The 20,583-nt window shown below is 36.9% G+C and overlaps 1 protein-coding gene across 2 annotated transcripts in view; it reads right to left on the reverse strand.

Annotated features, from left to right (window-relative positions):
- Positions 1–20,583, reverse strand: part of KLHL15 (kelch like family member 15) — a 43,587-nt gene that overhangs the window by 13,385 nt on the left and 9,619 nt on the right. For both annotated transcript variants that reach the window (XM_081278366.1, XM_081278367.1), the window contains exon 2: positions 11,029–11,740. In XM_081278366.1, coding sequence (XP_081134492.1) covers positions 11,029–11,733 — 705 coding nt within the window. In that variant the 5' untranslated portion in view covers positions 11,734–11,740. The remainder of the gene's footprint in view (positions 1–11,028; positions 11,741–20,583) is intronic.

Consider the following 20,583-nt stretch of genomic DNA (forward strand, 5'->3'; position numbering starts at 1 on the left):
GGGTTCGATTTTCAGCACCACAAATAAAATAAAGGTCCACTGACAACTAAAAAAAAATATTAAAAAAAAAACACAGTGGTCTGAAATTTTAAATTGGCCATTCCCTCCTCTAAACTTTTTAGTTTAATGTAATTGTATCCATACATAAATGCATATAGTTAGCAAAGGAGGAAAATTGAGAAATGATTAATTTTGAATGTGGTGCCTGAAAATATTCAATAGCTAGGTCTACTACTGGGCAAAGATTCTGTTTCTCTATTCACTGTCAAAATATTACATAATCTATTTACTAAATACTTATAATAAATATCAAAAATATTAAATATAATTAATAAGTATTAAGATATTATTTTTACAGGTAATTTGTATATACCATCCTTAATTTTTAGAGACTGAAAATGGAACTTGCAACATAAAGTAGGCATTTCCTGAGCTGGGAATGTAGTTCAGTGGAACAACACTTGCCTGGCATGTTCAAGATCCTGGGTTCTCTTCTCAGTACTTCCAAATAAAAAGGGGCATTTCCACAGAGTTTACTTTCATTTGATTAAAATCTGGAATTTTAAAGATCTACTAAAACTGGCTAGTCTGAAATTATTTTAGGCTTTTAACCAGCTAATTTTTATTTAATATTTTTTTAATGTAGTGCTGGGGATTGAACCTGGGGCCTTCCACATGTTAAGCAAGCACTGTACCACTGAGCCACATTCCCATACCCTAACCAGCCAATAAGATATTATCAGCTATTGTACTTTTTTTTTGCGGGGGTTGGGGGGGAGTACTAGGGATTTAACTCAGGGGTTCTCAATCCCTGAGCCACATCCCTAGTCCTTTTTAAAATTTTTGAGACAGGGTCTCACTAAGTTGCTTCGGGCCTCTCTGAGTTGCTGAGGCTGGTCTCCAACTTCTAATCTTTCTGCTTTGGCCTCCTGAGTCTCTGGGATTACAGGCATGTGACACCATGCCCAGCTAGCTACTGGTCTCACACCTGCTAGGCAAGTGCTCTACCACTGAGCTACACACCAAGCCCTGAAATGATTTTTAAAATGCCCAATACTCTTATACTAAACCAAAGAAATAAAATGCCTTTTAGTCTATCCATCAGTGTGTGTGTTAGAGTAATGGGGTGGAAATAATACCCAAACTTAAGATCCAGTTTAGGGCTTGACAATGTCATCAAGTCACTGTGTGACCCTGAACAAGCCTCCAGGTTTAGATATTTTCTCCTCCAAAAAAAGAGGTCAGTTACATGAAGAGACACCTCTCTGGCCCTTCCTGCATCCAAAAAATCATTAACTTAATTCTCAGAATGACAAGAAAGTATCAAGTGGAAAACTGAGTCCTGGTCATCAGTTTTATCATTCTTTTTGAACAATGATTAATCTTTTCAAGGGAAATATCCAGAAACAAAGCAGTTACTATCATGGGGCTCTAATGCTAAAAACAAATCATATCCTTGGGAACCATAGGTACACTTGATATAATTTTAATTCTCAATAAAATGTGGAATGGTCTTTATTTGTTGTATTGCAAAACTATCTACCCTGGTACAAGAAGTCTTTATTTATAAAAATCGTGCTGCTCAGTAGTAGACTGCTTGCCAAGCATGTGAGGGGCCCCGAGTTCAATCCCCAGCACTGAGGGGGGAAAAAACATGCTCAAAATGAAAGCTTATATTGATTCATGTGAAACAAAATCATCATTAAAACAGCTAGGTGCAAAATGCCTTTAATTAATTCCTTTGTCCTGAAAAAAACAAGTTAATGATCAGGATAAGGCTATAAAAAAAATCAGTCCAGGCTAAGTGCAAATCCTTTTAATAATACTATAATTATAGTTATCCCTTGGTATCTGAGGGGAACTGGTTCCAGGACCTCCTGCAGATGCAAGTCTCATATAAAATAGCACTGGATTTGCATTTAACCTACACATATGCTCTGGTATGCTTTAAATCTTGTCTAGATTGCTATGTAAATAGCTGTTACACTATTATTGCTTAAGAAATGACAAGAAAAAATGATGCAATTTGTGGGGGGGATATTTTCAATCCTAGGGTAACTGAATTTGTGGATGGAAAAACCACAGAATATGACCAACTATACAGTCAAATACCAAATAGCAAAGACAAATTTTAATAAGAATTTATGCAAACTCTACTCCCTAAGCTGGCAAGAGACTGAAGTACCAAATTAAACTCCCAAAGTAAAGTGACCAAGATAAATGGGGGCAAAGGAAAGGCTCCCTCAACAAGATTCAGAGTCTCAGCACAATTTTGTAAGTTTTCCATCCCTTCATCTTGTCTAGATTCAAAAATAAATGTGCTTAGAAAGTCTTAATTTTCTTCCAATTTATGTACAATAGATCACTGTTATAAACTAATACACAAGTCTAAAAAGAGAAAAATGCATTTTTAAAAAAACTTTAAGACAATCTTTTTACTATCTGCATATACTAATACTTAGCACAACTAAATTCTAGGATTCTCAACTTATGAGGGACTTTTTCCTATTGATGGAAACACTCTCCACTACATAAATGTTTTATTTATAAATACAGTAGAGCAGAGCCAAATAAATGGCTTGCTTAATCCTCAAACTAACTTTTGGATGAGCAATGCTTACTTATGACACATGTAGTCTTTTCCAGATAATAAATCTGAAAATTCAAAACCTCAAAGTCTAAAATCTAAAATATTCACCTTGTTCCTTTCTGACACCTAACCTTTTCTCCAGTCATTTCCAGATTTCTCTGATATTTTTGGGGGGGGTGAGGGGGGTTGCTGGGAAATGAACTCAGGGCCTCCTACTGTATGTCAGATAAACACTGTACCACTGAGCTAAATCCCATAACCCTTTGATTCATTTTCCACTTATCATTTGGTTTTTCTTTTTCCCCATAATGAATTACAAAGGGTTTCTCCTTTTACATGTCAACATAGTGGTTTCTAATTCCATATCTTCCTCTTTAATTTCCAATTCTTCTATGCATTTGTTTTCATCTTATTTCAAAGGAAAATTGGCAAGTAAGACTAAATTTTTAAACTCCTATTTTCAATAGGTTCCTGTCTTCTCAATACATTCACTAAGATGTTGTCTTTCTCAGGGCCCTAACAGCAATCAACACCTAGATTTCTGGCACTCTTCAGGAATCCACAGTCAGCAATGAATGTAAGCCAAAGGTAGAATATAAGAGCACTCTATATCTACATATAAAATGTAGAAGATTTCAGAGGAGAAAAGCACCTTGGATGATTTTTAAAGAACTGCATATGTGTTAATTACAATCCAAATCCATGGGGTCAAGGAGGAGGGGGTCAGCAAAGAGGAGACCAATGCAGAAAAAAAAACATTTAAGTTAACTGAGAAAGTACACTTCATCCATTGACCTAGTTTCCAACAGAAAACCCACTCATCTCTGTGCTTTCACTCCAAGGGGCAAGTGAATTGACTGTTAATTTAAGCAATTTCAAGTTTAAGCTACATAAATAATGTTTAATATCTAAAGATGACTTAAGCTTTTCAAAAACAACTCACTTATCAGAAATTCTAATCAAATTTCACATTTTTTCTTAAAAACCCATTTTTACTGTCAAATAGAGTACTACTTGTTTCTCATGTACTTCTAAAACTGAGGGTTAGAAGGAAATTTCCACGTAATCCTCTAGATCTACCTAGTCATTAGATGTAAGCAAACTTTTTTCAAGAATATTTGGCTAATGTTCTTGAAAATATTCACTGCAGTTTATGGTTTAGTTGTTGGACAGAAATTTTACATCAGGCAAGTGTTAAATTAGTCAAAACATGTTCTAGTGCCTGAGTGAAGGGATTTTAGAGGAGCACTCACCATCTACCCTTTACCACATGGGTTGTGCTTCAATTAATCAGAATATCATACCACCCAAGCATGAGATTAAGAACAACAGGCATGCCTATAATCCCAGCAGCTCAGGAGGCTGAGGCAGGAAGGTCACAAGCATGTAGCTTACTGATAAACGGTGCCTAGGTTAAATCCTCAGGATCAAGAAAAACAGTCAAAAGACCAAAAAGAGCAGTTAAACAATTTAAATCTTCACTGAAATTCAGAATGACAAACGTCAGGCCTTACCTTATTAATAGGTGCAAAGACCATCAGAGCTGGTAAAAATACATGCCACAGACATTTGTGTAAGTGAACACTAAAACTGTACTCTAGTTTTGAAACTGGGAATCCACTATATATAAACAAACCATAAGAACTCAAACTACTAATGCACTATTTAAAATAATAATTATTAATTATAATAATGGAAGGAAGATCAGAATAAAGCAAGTGATTCAGGGAGATGGAGGAGGGGAAGGAAAGGGAAGGTACTAGAGAATCAGATTAATAAAATTATGTTCATGTACAAATATGGTATAATGAATTTAGTATTAGGTATAATTATGATGCACCAATAAAAAAAATCAAACTACTAGGTCAAAAGGACAGGATCCAGTTGGAGAACATAGCTCAGTGCTTACCTAATGTGAGTTCCTGGAATTCCATCCCCAGTACTAGACACCCAGAGAGAGAAAATCTTAAATCTTCAGATTTCTTTGATTATACAGTGGAAACTCCTGAATCATGCTTTCACACCTTATATTCTTTCAGTACTATTTAACTTTTCAGGCTGTTTTGCTCAAGCAAACACATTAGAATTTTCACAAGGATAACAACTTCAAAATTACCCAGGCTGGACCACAGGTTAACAGCATGCCTTCTGCACTTTAAAAAGTCTTTTCCCTACTCTATCAGCTGAAACAGAAAAGTCCCTGGACTGGGAAGCAAGCAGACCTGAGTTCCAGTCTGGACAATGACAGTGCTACTTGTTCTGGAATAATATTCCTAACTTGAGACTGTTTTCCTATCTACAAAACAGGGATAACATGTAGAATCTACCTATGTGTACAGCACTTTGTGCACAACCTGGCATATATGTATACACATATGTATGTATGTATGTTTGTAAACACATCCACACACAAAAAAAATCTGTGTGTGTGTGTGTGTGTGTGTGTGTGTGTGTGTGTGTGTAAAGCATTCAGATAAATTGAATCACTGCCTCTAATAAAATGGAAGGAAATCTAAAAGCCTTGGCCTCTTTGGTGCTGGTCCCACAGAGAATTCAATATAGAAGTTAAGGCAGTGTTTTTAGCTGAGGGGGAAATCCAGTAGAGGACTACAGAGAAAGATACTGTAATAGAATAAACCCAAAGATTTCTGTACAACTAGAGGGCAATATTCAGGTTCTTGGAATCAATGAGGAAAAGATATCCTTAAAGATACAGAATAACCCCATCCCCCTCTCTAAGAAGCCACTGCTCATATCTGATAGTTAACTACCACAGGAAGTTAAAAATCTCCATAGGTTCCTTCAAGTTTTGTAAAATTGCTTTTATTTTCCTGAGGCCAGAGAAAGAACCCTGACAAAGAGACGCTATACTCATTAACAGTTATATTCATCAATCACTCCAAAGAATCATACTAACTGTATATAATATTTCTAAAGGCTGGGAATGTGGGAGAGGGGTTAAATATGTGAGAACGGCTATTTACTGTATGCATATTCAGAGATTCCAACAATTCACTTTCTTAGCTTTACATAAGCAACACTGTGTAACAGAAATATAATCTGACCCACAATCACAAGCCAAAGAAGTAATTTTACATTTTCTAGTAGCCACATTTGAGGCAAGAGGATCATAAGTTTGAAGCCAGCCTCATCAATTTAGCAAGACCCTGTCTCCAAAAAAAAAAAAGGGCTGGGGATATAGCTCAGTGGTAGAGCGCCCTGGGTTCAATCTCTAGTACAAAAAATAAATAAATAAAATGGTAAAACTGATTTAAACAATATATTTAACACAGTATATCCATGATAGTATTTCAACCTTAATCAATTCAGAAATTACTGAGGGCTGGAGATGTAGTTCAGTGGTAAAACCCTTCAATCCCCAGCACCACACACACACAAAAAAAACACTTGAGGTAATTTATATCCTTTTTGTCATTTTAGTCTTTGATATTTCAGACTAGCCACATTTCAATTATTCAATAACTACCAGTAGCAACTGTACTCAACAACACAGTTCTAGACTCAGATACATAGTTATTTGGGTGTGTGTGTGCTAGGGGATTGAAGGGTTTTACCACTGAACTACATCTCCAGCCCTCAATAATTTCTGAATTGATTAAGGTTGAAAGACTATCCTTAAACCCAGAGTCTTGCACATGCTAAGCACATGCTCTACCACTGAGCTACACCCCTAGCACCCATACTGATTTTTTTATAAAAAGAAATCTTTTGATTTTGACACTTCCAACTAGTTATAGTCTCAATATACTGAAATATTCTAATTTTTTTAAAAGGAAGAGAATTCCATGACTCTAATTAGATTAGTGTTAATAAAATTCCTGATAATTTTTGTTTATAGAATTGGGCCACCTGACCTCATAACACAAAAAGAATGATTGCTAAGTTTGATCAAAGTTGCTAAGTGGTTTTACAAGTTTTTCTCTGGCAATACAACAATATTTTCCTGAAAAATATGATGCTAAAAAATTACTATTAATAGGAAATAAAGGGAATAGAGGAACTAAGATAACATCAACACAAGGAAATGATTAGATATATCCAGAATGTGAAAGACAATTCCTTTTTTTAGTAAGAGAGTTTTCTAAGATCAGACAATGGGTCTGATCTTTCTCAAAAAAAAAAAAAAAAAAAAAAAGTGGGTACTGGGGGACTGTTCCAGATTAGGAAGGCACATGATAGCCCAAAGCAATGCATAAACCTTGATTAAATTCTAGTGAATTTTGGTGACAGCTGGGAAAATGTGAATATGGATTAGCTCTATTTGTGATGTCTTAATTTTCCTAGGTGGAATAGTATTGTATTTAGTGAGGGAAAAGTTCTTATTTTTAGGAAAACTATGGTAAGTATTCAGGAATGAGGTATCTTGATATTTACAACGTATTTTCAAGGGTTATAGAGCAAATATGGCAGATGTAACAGTTGTTAAATCTAGGTATACAGGTGTTCACTACTAGACTATTTATTCAACTTTATGTTTGAACATCCTATGATGAATGGAGAAAAGAGAGATAATTCTAGATTAAAGAAAGACAACCAAATGTGCTATGTGAACCTTGATTAAATCCTTGTTCATGAAAGAAGCTTTAAAAAAAAGACATTTTTTGGAACTGAGAAAATCCAAAAATGGGCTAGATATTACATGACATTAAGGAATTGTTAATTTCCTTAGGTGTGACAATATTATTATGGCTATTTAAGATAATATCCTTATTCCTGAGAGATGCTTGGGAGATGCAAGAGTTGAAGTAGTTAGGGATGATGGCTACAACTTACTTTGAAATGGTTTAGCGGAAAAAAAAAAAACGGGGCTGGGGCTGTAACTCAGTGGCAGAGAATTGCCTAGCATGTGTGAGACACTGGGTTCAATCCTTGGCACCACATAAAAATAAACAAATAAAATAAAGGCATGCTGTCCATCTATAACTATAAAATTTTTTTTTAAAACAAACCAAAACAAATTATACATAATGTCTACACACCCTCTACCTACCTAGCAAATAAGGCAAAATGTTAATAATTATTAACCTATGTGATATTATGGGTGATCACTCTACTCTTCTTTTGGTTGTTTTCTAAGTTCAGAAAGTCTCATAAGCGAATTTAAAACACGTTAAAGCTAAAGACAAAAAGTGCCTATCAAAATCTGTTTTTCTAAATTTCAGCAAATAGGATAAAACCACAAGTCAAAACTGACACTTTTTTCATGAAGATTCTCTTACTAAAAAAGGAATAACACAGATACAACTTCGCTTTATTTCTATGCCCATTCTGAGGCCATGCATATATAATGGATGTTAGAATGGCCTTGTTTGAGACATGTAGTTTGCTGAATGCAGGAAAAATAGATGGGCCCCATTTCCTTTTTTTATGTTGTTGTTGTTGTTGTGCTAGGGATCAAAATCCAAGCCTTAGCTGGGCGTGGTGGAGCACACCTGTAATCCCAGTGGCTTGGGGGTCTAAAGCAGAAGGATCACAAGTTCAAAGCCAGCCTCAGCAAAAGTGAGGTGCTAAGCAACTCAGTGAGATCCTGTCTCTAAATAAAAATACAAAATAGGGCTGGGGATGTGGCCCTGAGTTCAATCCCCAGTACTAAAAAACAAAACAAAAACCCAAGCCTTGCAGTGGTGAACACTTGTAACCCTGCCACTGGGGAGGCCAAGGCAGAAGGATCATAAGTTCAAAGCCAGCCTCAGCAATTCAGCAAGGACCTAAGCAACTCAGCAAAGCGATATCTCTAAATAAAATATTAAGGGCTGGGGTTGTGGCTCAATGGTGGAGTGCTCTCCTAACGTGTGTAGAGCCCTGGGTTTGATCCTCAACACCACATATAAATAAATAAAATAGGGGCTGGGGATGTGGCTCAAGCGGTAGCGCGCTCGCCTGGCATGCGTGCGGCCCGGGTTCGATCCTCAGCACCACATACAAACAAAGATGTTGTGTCCGCCGAAAAAACTAAAGTAAATAAATAAATTCTCTCTCTCTCTCTCTCTCTAAAAAAAAATAAATAAATAAATAAATAAAATAAAATACAGGCATTGTGTCCAAATACACCTAAAAATAATAAATAAATAAAATGTTCAAAGGGCTGGGGATGTGGCTTAGTGGTTAAGCCCCTCTGGGATCAATCCCTGGTTTAAAAAAACAAAAAACTCAAGCCTTCCAAGCATGCTAGGCAAGTGTTCACTACTGGGCTACACCCTAGCCCCAGGTCCAATTTTCAAAGAAATCAAAATGGTATGGCACAAAATACTCTAAATTCTTATTGTCCAACCAAATTTTCCATATTAGTTTGGTTTTTGGAGTCATTTCTAGAAATAAGATCTCAAATCTGTCCACAATAGTGTTTTTCAACATTTAGAAAGCCATAAATTCCTCTAATAAACCTCACAAACTACTAAGGCAAGAATCACTTGCTACCTTCCACTTATCTTACCAATATTACTAAAGTAAAACTAAAAAGATTTATATTACATTACAAAAAACAAAAATTTCTTCTGGCTGGGTCCTTAATTAAATTTTCCTAAGAAAGTAATTTCAGAAGGAAGCCTTAATAAAAATTATTCTGATAACTCCCAACCTGGCCAATGGAAAGAACTACTTCCTGTGCTGCAGATGTCAAAGGAATCCATCAGAGGGTCCAACTGATATTTTCTATAAGTTGAAAACCTACCTATTAAATTTTAGCCACTGTCACGATTGCCTACCTTGAACTGATGACTGAAAGGTAAAAAAGCTCTGCATCTCAGAACTCACAAATCAATTACTGCTATTAATTATCCATCAAACTGTCCTACACAAGAGGGGAAATCTAATTTTCTATTTCACAAATACTTCCATCTAGACTAAAGTTGGAGGGGTTTTATTTTAGTAGTGGGAAAGCATTTGCATATAATGTATAAAGACAAAACAAGATTCTCCAGGGGGAAAAAAGCAATAAAAACAATAGTAAGGACAAAATCATAACATCAGAGCAAATGACTTACACAGTTGATGTGGAGCTGATTCTCACAGAACAAAAAGAATAAGTAAGAAGTATATTCTTGCTGGGCCTGATGGTACATACCGTAATCCCAGTGACTCAGGAGACTGAGGCAGGAGGATTTCAAGTTCAAGGCCAGCCTCAGGAACTTAGCAAGGCCCCATATCAAAATTTAAAAAGAAAACGATAAAGGGCTGGTGATGTAGCTCACTGGTAGAGCACCCCTGGGTTTAGTCCCCAGTACCACAAAAAACAAAAACAAAAAAAGTAGATGAAGATGATGATGATGATGATGATGATGATGAATCTTAAATTTCAATTATTTCTATCATATCAATATATTCAGAAAATAAAGATAAAATCACACAAAATTGAGTTCTCTATTAAATATATAAGATAATGACATTTCATAGCATTTCAGAGGAAAAAAACACATGTCAGGCCACTGAGTGTTATTCAAAGGCGCAAATTTGTTTATTTTTCAAATGGCATAAACAACCCTCCTTTGCAAATATTATATTTTTATCACCAGGTCTGGTAACTAAAGCTGAGGAATTGTTTAACATGAAGGATGTCAACCAAGCTTTGTGTGCTTTCTAGAAAGAAGAAAAGATGCAAGAGGTAAACAGAGCCCCAGAGGTAACCAATTAAGTTAAGCAATTACTGAAACTACTCTCTCTTCTTTGGGCAAGAATGGATCACAAGTGAGACTCTTGATATAAAAATAAAAATGCTTACATGCAAAAAGGCCAAGATTATTTTGAATAAAGAGTATTTTTAAGAAAGAATCATTTACATGATAATATGTGCAGTGATGTCTGATCAATGCAGATTAAGGATTTATAGTCTACTTGTTTCAAAATGCCAAAATGTTTTTAGACATGTAACATGTTTTCACAGTTAAATTTAGTTAGTATTCACAGTGAAATGGGGGAGGAAAAAGAACTAGGTGAGAGTAGTGAAGAAAATCACTAAAATGGCATGTTGGTTTTCAAGAGCTATTTTATGTGTCTTAATTATATTTTAGAAGAATAAGAAACTGTATTAATGTGTACTGTAAGAAACTGTAAAACTCTCAATGCCAATCCAGCATGTATTACTTAATTTTTAAAAATAGTTAGCCTGACCCAGTTCAGATTTAATTACTTTGTGAAAAGAAAAGGTAAAGCAAACTTGCAATAATTTATATCAAATAATTATGATTCAACTTTAAAAGTACTTTAAAAATGAATCATTTCTACCTCATTTTTCACCCACAAAATGTATTTTAAAAATCCTAAATGTATAAGCTACAACAAAATCAGGCTTATTATAAACTATTCTTACAAACTATTCATTTTATTTTTTGGTTCCTGACCAAATCTTGGAATCTTAGCTATAAAGACATACTGCCTTAACTAAATGATGAGTCCTGTCTATTGCTTTCAAATGCACCAACCTTCTCAAAAACACTGGATGGGGTCATCAAACAAAACCTGATGTTCTGAATGATGGTATCGGTATGTCTCCAGCGTCTTCTATCATGCCGCAGCCAAGACTGCACAGCCTCGTACAGCTCTATCTCTGGGAACCTGCTCAGATGATCATTATCCAAATAAGACATGAGCTTCTCGAAGCTCAGATAGGACAAGAAGTCAGGCCTGGACATGAGTGGCACAAAGTTGTCTAGCAGAAAGGCGTCCAGCTTCTCCCTGACTCCCTCGATGTTTACACCAAAATCATCTAAGAGTCTCATAATTTCTGCACAATTTTCTAAGCAGATTTTCGCTAAGAGAAAAGAGCAGCAGAACTTCACCACTTCTATAAGTTGCACATACATGGCGGCCTGAAGAATTTCATGAACAGTATTCATACTCAGTTCTATAGTTCCATAGTACATAAATTGAAGGACGTGGCTGAAACCAGTAGCAGTTAGACCTTTCAAATGAATTTTGTCCTGATCTCGTTCCCTCATGTCTGCAGTGAACATAATTCTGAAGTAATCACTCTGGGTGGCCAAGAGTGCTTTATGGGCCTGGAACTGATGATCTTCAATAACCAGAGTGACATCAAGAAGCAATCCCTCCTCATACAGTGCTCTGAACCCAGCAGAGACACTGGTGTCATGGATGGAGGAACAGAATCCTTCCACGTCCCCTGCCATGAATCACCTGGAAAAAAAGTAATCAAAGAAAATAGTGTTAACATTTCCATGCATTCAGAAGACAATACTAACTTAAAGTTTTAACTATTTTTATAATTATCTCGGTTCTACTGCCTAAGTCCTAGATGTACAAATCCTTCAGAAGAAAATCTGAAGGTATGAAGACAAATGTTTTCAGTTTCCCAGAGGAAAATAATTCATTACAGATGTTATCTATCAAACAGTGGTAAATTGTTAACTTATAAACAATATTTACCTATTCTATCAACTTCACACTGCTTATCAAATAATTTTTCTTTTCTTTTCTTTTTTTGAGGGGGTGGTAGCAAAGACTGAACCCAGGGCACTTAACTACTGAGCCACATCCCCCAGCCCTTTTCATTTTTTATCTTGAGACAGGGTTTCACTAAGTTGCTTAGGGCCTCCCTAAATTGCTGAGGCTGACTTTGAATTTGCAATCCTCCTCTCCCAGCCTCTCCAGCAGCTGGGATTACAGACATGTACCAACACACCTGACTTCATCAAATAAATTTAAATATGTTCCAAAGTGAGTAACACAAAAAGGATTTCATAGCCAAATATTAAATTTGGAGGAAAAAAGATATTATAGCAAAAGAAATTTACCCAAAGAAAATAATCAGATAAATATGTCAAATTATATATATATGTCTTTCTAGCTTTATTTATTTATTTACTTATGGGTACTGGGGATTGAACTCAAGGGCACTCAACCACTGTACCACATTCCCAGCCCTATTTTGTATTTTATTTAGGGACAGGGTCTCACGGAGTTGCTTAGTGCCTCACTTTTTGCTGAGGCTGGCTTCAAACTCACGATCCTCCTGCCTCAGCCTTCTAAGCCACTGGAAGTTGCTTTGGATTACAGGTGTGCACCACCTCACCTACCTAGTCTTATTTATAATTAAAAAGAGAGAGAGAGTAGCTGGGTATAGTGGCACATGCCTGCAGTCCCAGCTGAGGCAAGAAGGTCACTGGAACCCATGAGCTAAGGATCTGTCTGGGCAACACAGTGAGACCCTTCAAAAACAATATTTAAAAAATTCAACAACAGACTATTAAATAAATATGTTGCAGTCCTATAACGGATTACTATAACATTTAATAATAATAGTAAAAGCGGGCATGGTGGCTCACGCCTGTAATCCCAGCAATTCCAGAGGCTAAGGCATGAGGATCAGAAGTTCAAGGACAGCATCAGCAACTTAGCAAGTACCTAAGCAACTTAGTGAGATACTGTCTCAAAATAAAAAATAAAAAAGAACTGTGGGTATGATTCAGTGGTTAAGTACCCCTAGGTTCAATCTCTAGTACCAAAAAAAAAAAAGGCTGAGGCAGGAGGATCACAAGTTCAGAGTCCACCTAGACAATTTTTATTAAAAAGAACTGGGGGGGGGGGGGGCTGGGGTTGTGGCTCAGCGGACAGCACTCGCCTAGCACATGTGAGGCCCTGGATTCGATCCTCAGTACCACATAAAAATAAATAAATAAAATAAAGGTATTGGGGCTGGGGCTGGGGCTGGAGCTCAGTGGTAAAGCACTTGCCTCGCATGTGTGAGGCACTGGGTTAGATCCTCAGCACCACATAAAAATAAATAAAGATATTGTGTGTTCATCTATAACTAATAAATAAATAAATAAAGGCACTGTGTCCAACTACAACTAAAAAACAAATATTAAAAAAAAAGGACTGGGGATGTATCTCAGAGGTAGAATTCTCCTAGGTTCAATTCCACGCACACATATAAAGAATGATGGCAGCAATCTACCTTTCTGACAAAGAATATTTTATTAGATATTATACTAAAAACAAGCAGGAGTCTTCATTATACTGACTATCTTCAAAAATGAAATAAATATGCATGTATTTACTTAGACTAAAAAAGCAAAATGATGGGGCTGGGCTGTGGCTCAGAGGTAGCACACTTGCATGTGTGAGGCACTGGATTCAATTCTCAGCACCACATATAAATAAAATAAAGGTCTATCAACAACTAAAAAAAAAATGATGTCCCCAAGTAAGTAGGTTTTCAAGAGATGTCTTTTCCTTTTCTGCTTACCTCATTGATCTTATTTAATGTGTGTGTACACACACACACACACACACACACACAAAATAAATACGGTTACAAACAAAAAATATATTGCTTTTATACTTAAATTATACATATGGATTATACATAAGGATAAGTTATACATAAGGATTCTGTTCCTCTATACAAGACATCAGTGTCTCTTTGCATATCAGAGAATATATAATCTTTGCATATCAGAGAAATAAAGCTAAGATAGTTAAAATTAGATGTAGGGCTGGGGTTGTAGCTCAGGAGTATGTGTGTTTAGTACGTACAAGCCTCTGGGTTCAACTCCCGGCATCACAAAAAATAATAACAAAATTAGATCTAAATGAAGCAGAATAAATTCATTCAGTCTATTACACTATTAATAAAGCATTTTTCTCATTTAGACATGAAGCTCTACCCACCTATCCTGTTCTTTCTTAAGTTGTAGATGGACACAATACCTTTATTCTAGTTATTTTTACAAGATGCTGAGGATCAAACCCAACACCTCACACACGGCTAGGGAGGCATTCCACCACTGAGCTACAACCCCAGCCCCTTATCCTGTTCTTAACTTGAATCACACAGCTCCCATTCTCTTCCCTAATCACCCCTCCCCCATTCCCAAATGCCTTTTCAACCCTTTCCACTTTGCCCTGTAGAACCTTGCTTCAATGAACACAATCTTCCTTGTATGCTCATATTGGTCCATAAAGTTCCCTCCACATAACAACTTAAACAACATGACATAGTCTTTCTCAAAGTCATAGCTGCCAAGCCTCCTGCCCTCTACCCCTATTTCTAACCTCACCCATCTTAGAAAAAATAAATTCTTCTATAGCTTACAGGCCTAAATTTCTCTTGGTTTTTAAAAATCTGTCCTTTTCCTAAAAATTGGCCTTTCAATGAGACAAAAATCCATCTTCTATTGCCCCTTGTTACTTATCATATACACACCTCCTGATCAATCAGTCCCACTCACTGATACACAGGCACCTAAGTCAGCTTCTATTCAACTTTCACCAAAGATAACCCATTTGAAAACTGAAAGTGGGCTGGTGTTGTGGCTCAGCGGTACAGCACTCACCTAGCATGTGAGGCACTAGGTTTGATCCTTAGCACCACATAAAAATAGATGAAATAAAGGTATCGTGTCCAACAACAACAACAACAAAAAAAAAAACAAGAGTCAGAGCTTCTTAACAACCTCATAAATTCTCCCTAATTCCACTGCACACTCTACTCCCAAATCTCTAAGACTTGACCTGACCCAGAACTGGTCCACACCTGAACTTTTTCTCCTTCAGTACTAGGCATGGAACCTAGGGGCTCTCTACCACCCGAGCTATATCCCCATCCTTTTTCATTTTTCAATTTTCGGTGGACACAACATCTTTATTTTATTTTTATGTGGTTCTGAGGATTGAACCTAGAGCCCCGCGCATGCCAGGCGAGCACATTACCTCTTGAGCCACATCCCCAGCCCCCCATCCTTTTTCATTCTGAGACAGGGTCTTACTAAGTTGCCCAGGCTAGCCTGGAACTTGAGATCCTCCTGCCTCAGCCTCCTGAGTTGCTGGGATTACAGGTGTGTGCTACTGCACCTGGCTCACATCTGGAATCTTAAACTTTCCACTTAACCTTCCTATGTTTTTCATTTGATATATCTTTTTTTTTAAGTTGTAGATGAACACAATATCTTTATTTTCATGTGGTGCTGAGGATCAAACCCAGTGCCTCACACTTGCAAGGCAAGCATTATACCACTGAGCCACAACATCAGCCCTAATATATCATTTCTTAACTTTACCTCTATCCTCTTACAGCTTAGACCTTCCTATATAAGAGCAATCACTCTCTTGCCAGAATCTACATTTCTTTTTCCCCTCTGCCTGTCCCTCCCTATCTTCCCTGCTAAAACAAAACTATGTCAATTGATCCTTTAATTTGGGGGGAGACCTTCAGTGCCTATGGACTTTTCTTTGAATAGCTGTGAGGGCATTCCCCATTGGTGTGCACTGATGTACAATGAAAGATGATCCCAAATAAGGACAAGCAATATTGACAAATTTCTGGAATACTATACCAATTATAAAGTATTGTCTGCAACATCTCATGATCTGGAATCATGTTTGAGCTATCTGCTGGACCACTATCCACAGACCATGCCAGCCTAGAACAGTGCAATCAAAGGATATGGCAGCCAACATCTATGGCTCTGAATCCCCATAAGTGGCAATGCTGAGACCCAATCTCCCAAGTTTTCTTTCTCCTGGGTGTTTGAATGGACCAGTGAAACAACAGACAACACAGTCGACTGCTCTCACCTGCTCTACCTCCTTCTTTAGGAGGCTGTTCCCACTAATCTCAACACTCTATTACCAATACCTCATCCTTACCTAAAAGAAAAACATTTCTCTGTGTTAGGCTCTACAGTAAGTATGGAAATATGTATCATTCAGGAACCCCCTCCATACACAGAATGTGGCTGAACCTTAGTTGCTGAGAGGGAAAAGTTGGCTTCCATAACCACATTAATTACACTACTCCTCTACTCTCATAAGTTATCACTACACTTACTACTTTGTTTGATCAATATGCTGTCTATGACATTTAACTTCTTGACATTTTAACCCATTTAACCAACAGTTATCACGGTATAAGGTCATCTTTTTACTAAGAAAAAAGTCTAAATAGAAACTATGCTGAAAATGTTAAAAATGGTTACCTTTGGAGAGTATCAGGCAGTTTTACTTTTTGTCCTTTCCTATCTGCCAATCTGCATGTTTTAATCTATGTGCAATCAGAGTGTATTGTTGTTTTCTTAAAGCTTATTAAAAAAAATCTTTAAAAGACCCTAATTGCCAAATCCAATGGTCACTTCATAGTCCCTATTTCTCTGGATCCTTCTGTAGCATACTTAATGACCTTGGATCATCTCTCAGTTCCATGACATTATTCTCCTGTTTCTCTTCCTATGCTTAGGCTGCTCATTTCTCAATATCCTTCATGGGCTTGTTTTCCTTAAATGTTGGTGTTGCCCAGGATTCTGTTCTTGCTCTTTTCTAATCTAAATATTATGCCTCCCTAAATGATCTTAGCTAAACCATGGCTTCTACTAATACCTATTTTCACCAATACCTCAATAATCTGCCCAAATCTCTACCCGTACTCAAGCCCTATATAGGTTTAATTGATTACCTAGTAGACACTTCTGGGTGCCTATTTAAGGGATGATCCCATTTTATTACCTCAAAGACAACATATCTAAACAGAATCCTAATTCTACCATCCCCTTAACCATTTTTTTTTTTCTTTTGTATTCTCTATCTTACCAAGAGGCATTCTAGGTACCTCCTTCTCTCCATTTGTGGCTTCTAATAGTATTGAAGACTGAACTCTGGGGGCACTCTCCCATTGAGCTATATCCTAAAGGCTTTGTTTGCTACTGGGGATTAAACTCTGGGGCACTCGACCACTGAGACACACCCCCATCTCTATTTTGTATTTTATTTAGAGACAGGTCTCACTGAGTTGCTTAGCACCTTGCTTTTTGCTGAGGCTGGTTTTGAACTTGTAATCCTTGTGCCTCAGCCTCCAGAGCTACTGGGATTATAATTGTGTGCCACCATGTCCAGCTCATCCTAAGGCTTTTTAAATTTTTTATTATTTAACTTTTAATTTTGAGACAAAATCTCGCTAAATTGCTTAGACTGATCTCAAATTTGTGATCCTCCTGCCTCAGTCTCCTGAGTAGCAGGGGTTATAGGTATGCACCACCATGACTGACCCCTGTTTGTCTCTAAGTTCTATTGATTCAAACCACATTAAATGTTTACTTATCTAAGTATGCACAAAATGAAATTAACATCAAAAATTTTATTAATACTCCATTAATCAAGAACTATATAATTTCAGCCAGTCATGTGGTCTGTGCCTATAGTTCCAGTTACCTGAGAGTCTGAGATGGGAAGATCACTTAAGCCCAGGCATTTTAGGGCTACCTAAAGCAAGACCCCATCTTAAAAAAACAAACTATGTGATTTTATTTTAGAAAGATAAAACACAAGAGGGTGTTATCTATAATTTGGAATAAATATATTTTAGACAATATCAACAATGCTTGTCAGAACTACTATACTAACACATTCAAGATTAAAGCAAGTTGTCAATGTGGCCTTATTTATCTGAATTATTTTTACTTATTTATTTTGGTTACTGAAGATTGAACCTAGGGGCACTTAACCATTGAATCACATCCCCAGCTCTCCAGCCCTTTTTATTTATTTATTTTTCCTTTAATTTTACATTTTATTCTGAGTCAGGGTCTCCTAAATTATTTAGGACTTGAATAAATTGCTGAGGCTAGCCTTGAACTTGTGATCCCACTATCTCAGCCTCCTGAATCACTGGGATTACATACCCAGCTCTGGGTTTTTGTTTTTTTTTTTTGTTTGTTTGTTTGTTTTTAGAGAGAGAGAGAATTTTTTATATATATATATTTTTTAGTTTTCAGAGGACACAACATTTTTGTTTGTATGTGGTGCTGAGGATTGAACCCGGGCCGCATGCATGCCAGGTGAGTGCGCTACCACTTGAGCCACATCCCCACCCCATCTGGGTTATTTTTAAAAGTAAAACCAATGAGCTTAGAATTTTTCAAGTGAAATAAAACATATGTACAAAAATGAACAAAAGGAACCTCATATAGTGTGGTGTATGGATAAACAAACATTCTGGTTAGTAGAGAGCTATCAATATCATTCTAATTACCAATTTTCAAAATAGAATAAAAATAAGGAATTAAACTAGATGAAAAGTCTGGCATTTTGCAATATTTCTCAGGGTCATTATGGTCACCAATTATCACTCTGTTTTGTCAAGATATAATGACAATGAATATTTAATAACAGAAGGGTAAACAGCAGCATTCATATACTTGAGAGTAGACTGTGCTGTTTCATTAATTCGTTATTTTGACAGTGCCTGAAATACTATATATTTCACTTCACGTGAAAGCAATCCTCTCTATCCAACAGTTATCACTATCTGGAAAGCTAATATTCACCTTTCTAAAAAATACTCTATCTAAAGGAAATTTTTAAAAGGAGAGATGGGGGGGGCTGGGGTTGTGGCTTAGTGGTAGAGCATTTTCCTAGCACATGTGAGGCACTGAGTTAGATCCTCAGCATCACATAAAAATAAAGGTATTGTATCCACCTGTAACTAAAAAAAAAAAAATTTCAAAAAAAAGGAGATACAGGGTTCAGAAATACAGCTCAGTGGTAGAAGGAGCACTTAGTATACCCAAGGCTCTGGGTTTAATCCCAACACCAAAAAATAAAAGGATACTTTCCTCAAAAAACAATCCAAGTTCCAGATACTATGTGAAAATATCATAAAGCAATGAAGTAGGGGTGGAGGCAGACTCCTGGGCACCAAGCCCACTGAAGGGGATTCCTAGCAGGCAGGCTTCCACTCCCTGGTCCTGGTCCTAGTCACATATGGTCAGACCAGGATGGGAAATATGAATCAAGATGAACATCCCTTTGTCAAGAATTTAGAATTTAGGGAAGGAGAGAGAAGAAAAAAAGGGAAAAAGAGACAGACTTGCACTGACTGGGTGTAACTGGAACATGTCAAAGAGCAGCTGTGGGTACTCACTTCTGCCTGCCATGTGGGCTAAGTATCAGAGAAAGATAGCCAAATGAGAAAGAATAAAGCCAAGATGAGAGGATGGGGAGTGCTCCTTAACATCTTCATTTTCCAGTCCCCAGACCCAGGTCTATGTCTGCTCTTGGGTTATGAGAGACATATTCCTAAGAGTAAATTCCCCCATTTTACTACCTCAGATGATTTTTCCTATTAAAACCAAGAATCTAACTAAAAATTTTAAAACAGAGATATTTTTACTTTGATTAAAGTTCCTTACACTTTCTTGGCCTTCATTCTGCATCTATAAAAATAAGAGCATTAGATGGAGATGCTTTCTAACTTTTTCTTTTCTTTTCCCAGTACTAGGGATTGAACCTAGGTCTTCACCCATACTAGTCAAGTCCTCTACAGAGCCCCCAATACTGGGATTGAACACAATGGTACTTGGATACTTAATCACTGAGGCACATCCCCAGCCCTTTTTTTATTCTGAGACAGGGTCTCACTAAGGCTGGCTTTGAACTCGTGATCCTCCTGCCTCAGCCTAACAAGCAGCTGGGATTACAGGCGCATATTACCATACCCAGCTCTAAACTTTTGAGACATAAAATTTTCATTTATTCTCCTACTTTTTATATAACTTGACATATATGCAATGCACTTAAGTAGATATGCAAAATAAATAAACTATAGCTACTTTTAAAGTCTTACCAACGCATTTGTAAAGTTTACCTGATCTCAATCAACCTCTAAAACCAATTTTTGATAGCTAATTTGTAACTTCTTTTCTACCAGAAAAGCCTAGTGCACCTATCAATAAGACTACAATGAGAGAGCAGCAGTACATCCCCCCACCCTTTTTTAAAATTTTGAGACAGGGTATCACTAAATTGCTGAGGCTGACCTTGAACTTGCAGATCCTCCTGCCTAAGCCTACCAAATCACTGGTATTACAGGTATGTGCAACCACATCCAGCTTGTATTTTACACTTTTAAGGGAAGCATGTACAAAGCAGAAAACAATAAAACGTTCAGTGATTAACCGACCAACACGATGTAGTCTTTTGGTAAAGTAGTGAGTCACAGTACAGGTCTGAAGTCCCACACCAGAGAC

This window comes from Spermophilus citellus (genome assembly GCF_964194105.1).
Source record: "Spermophilus citellus genome assembly, chromosome: X".
In the NCBI taxonomy this organism is placed as follows: Eukaryota; Metazoa; Chordata; class Mammalia; order Rodentia; family Sciuridae; genus Spermophilus; species Spermophilus citellus.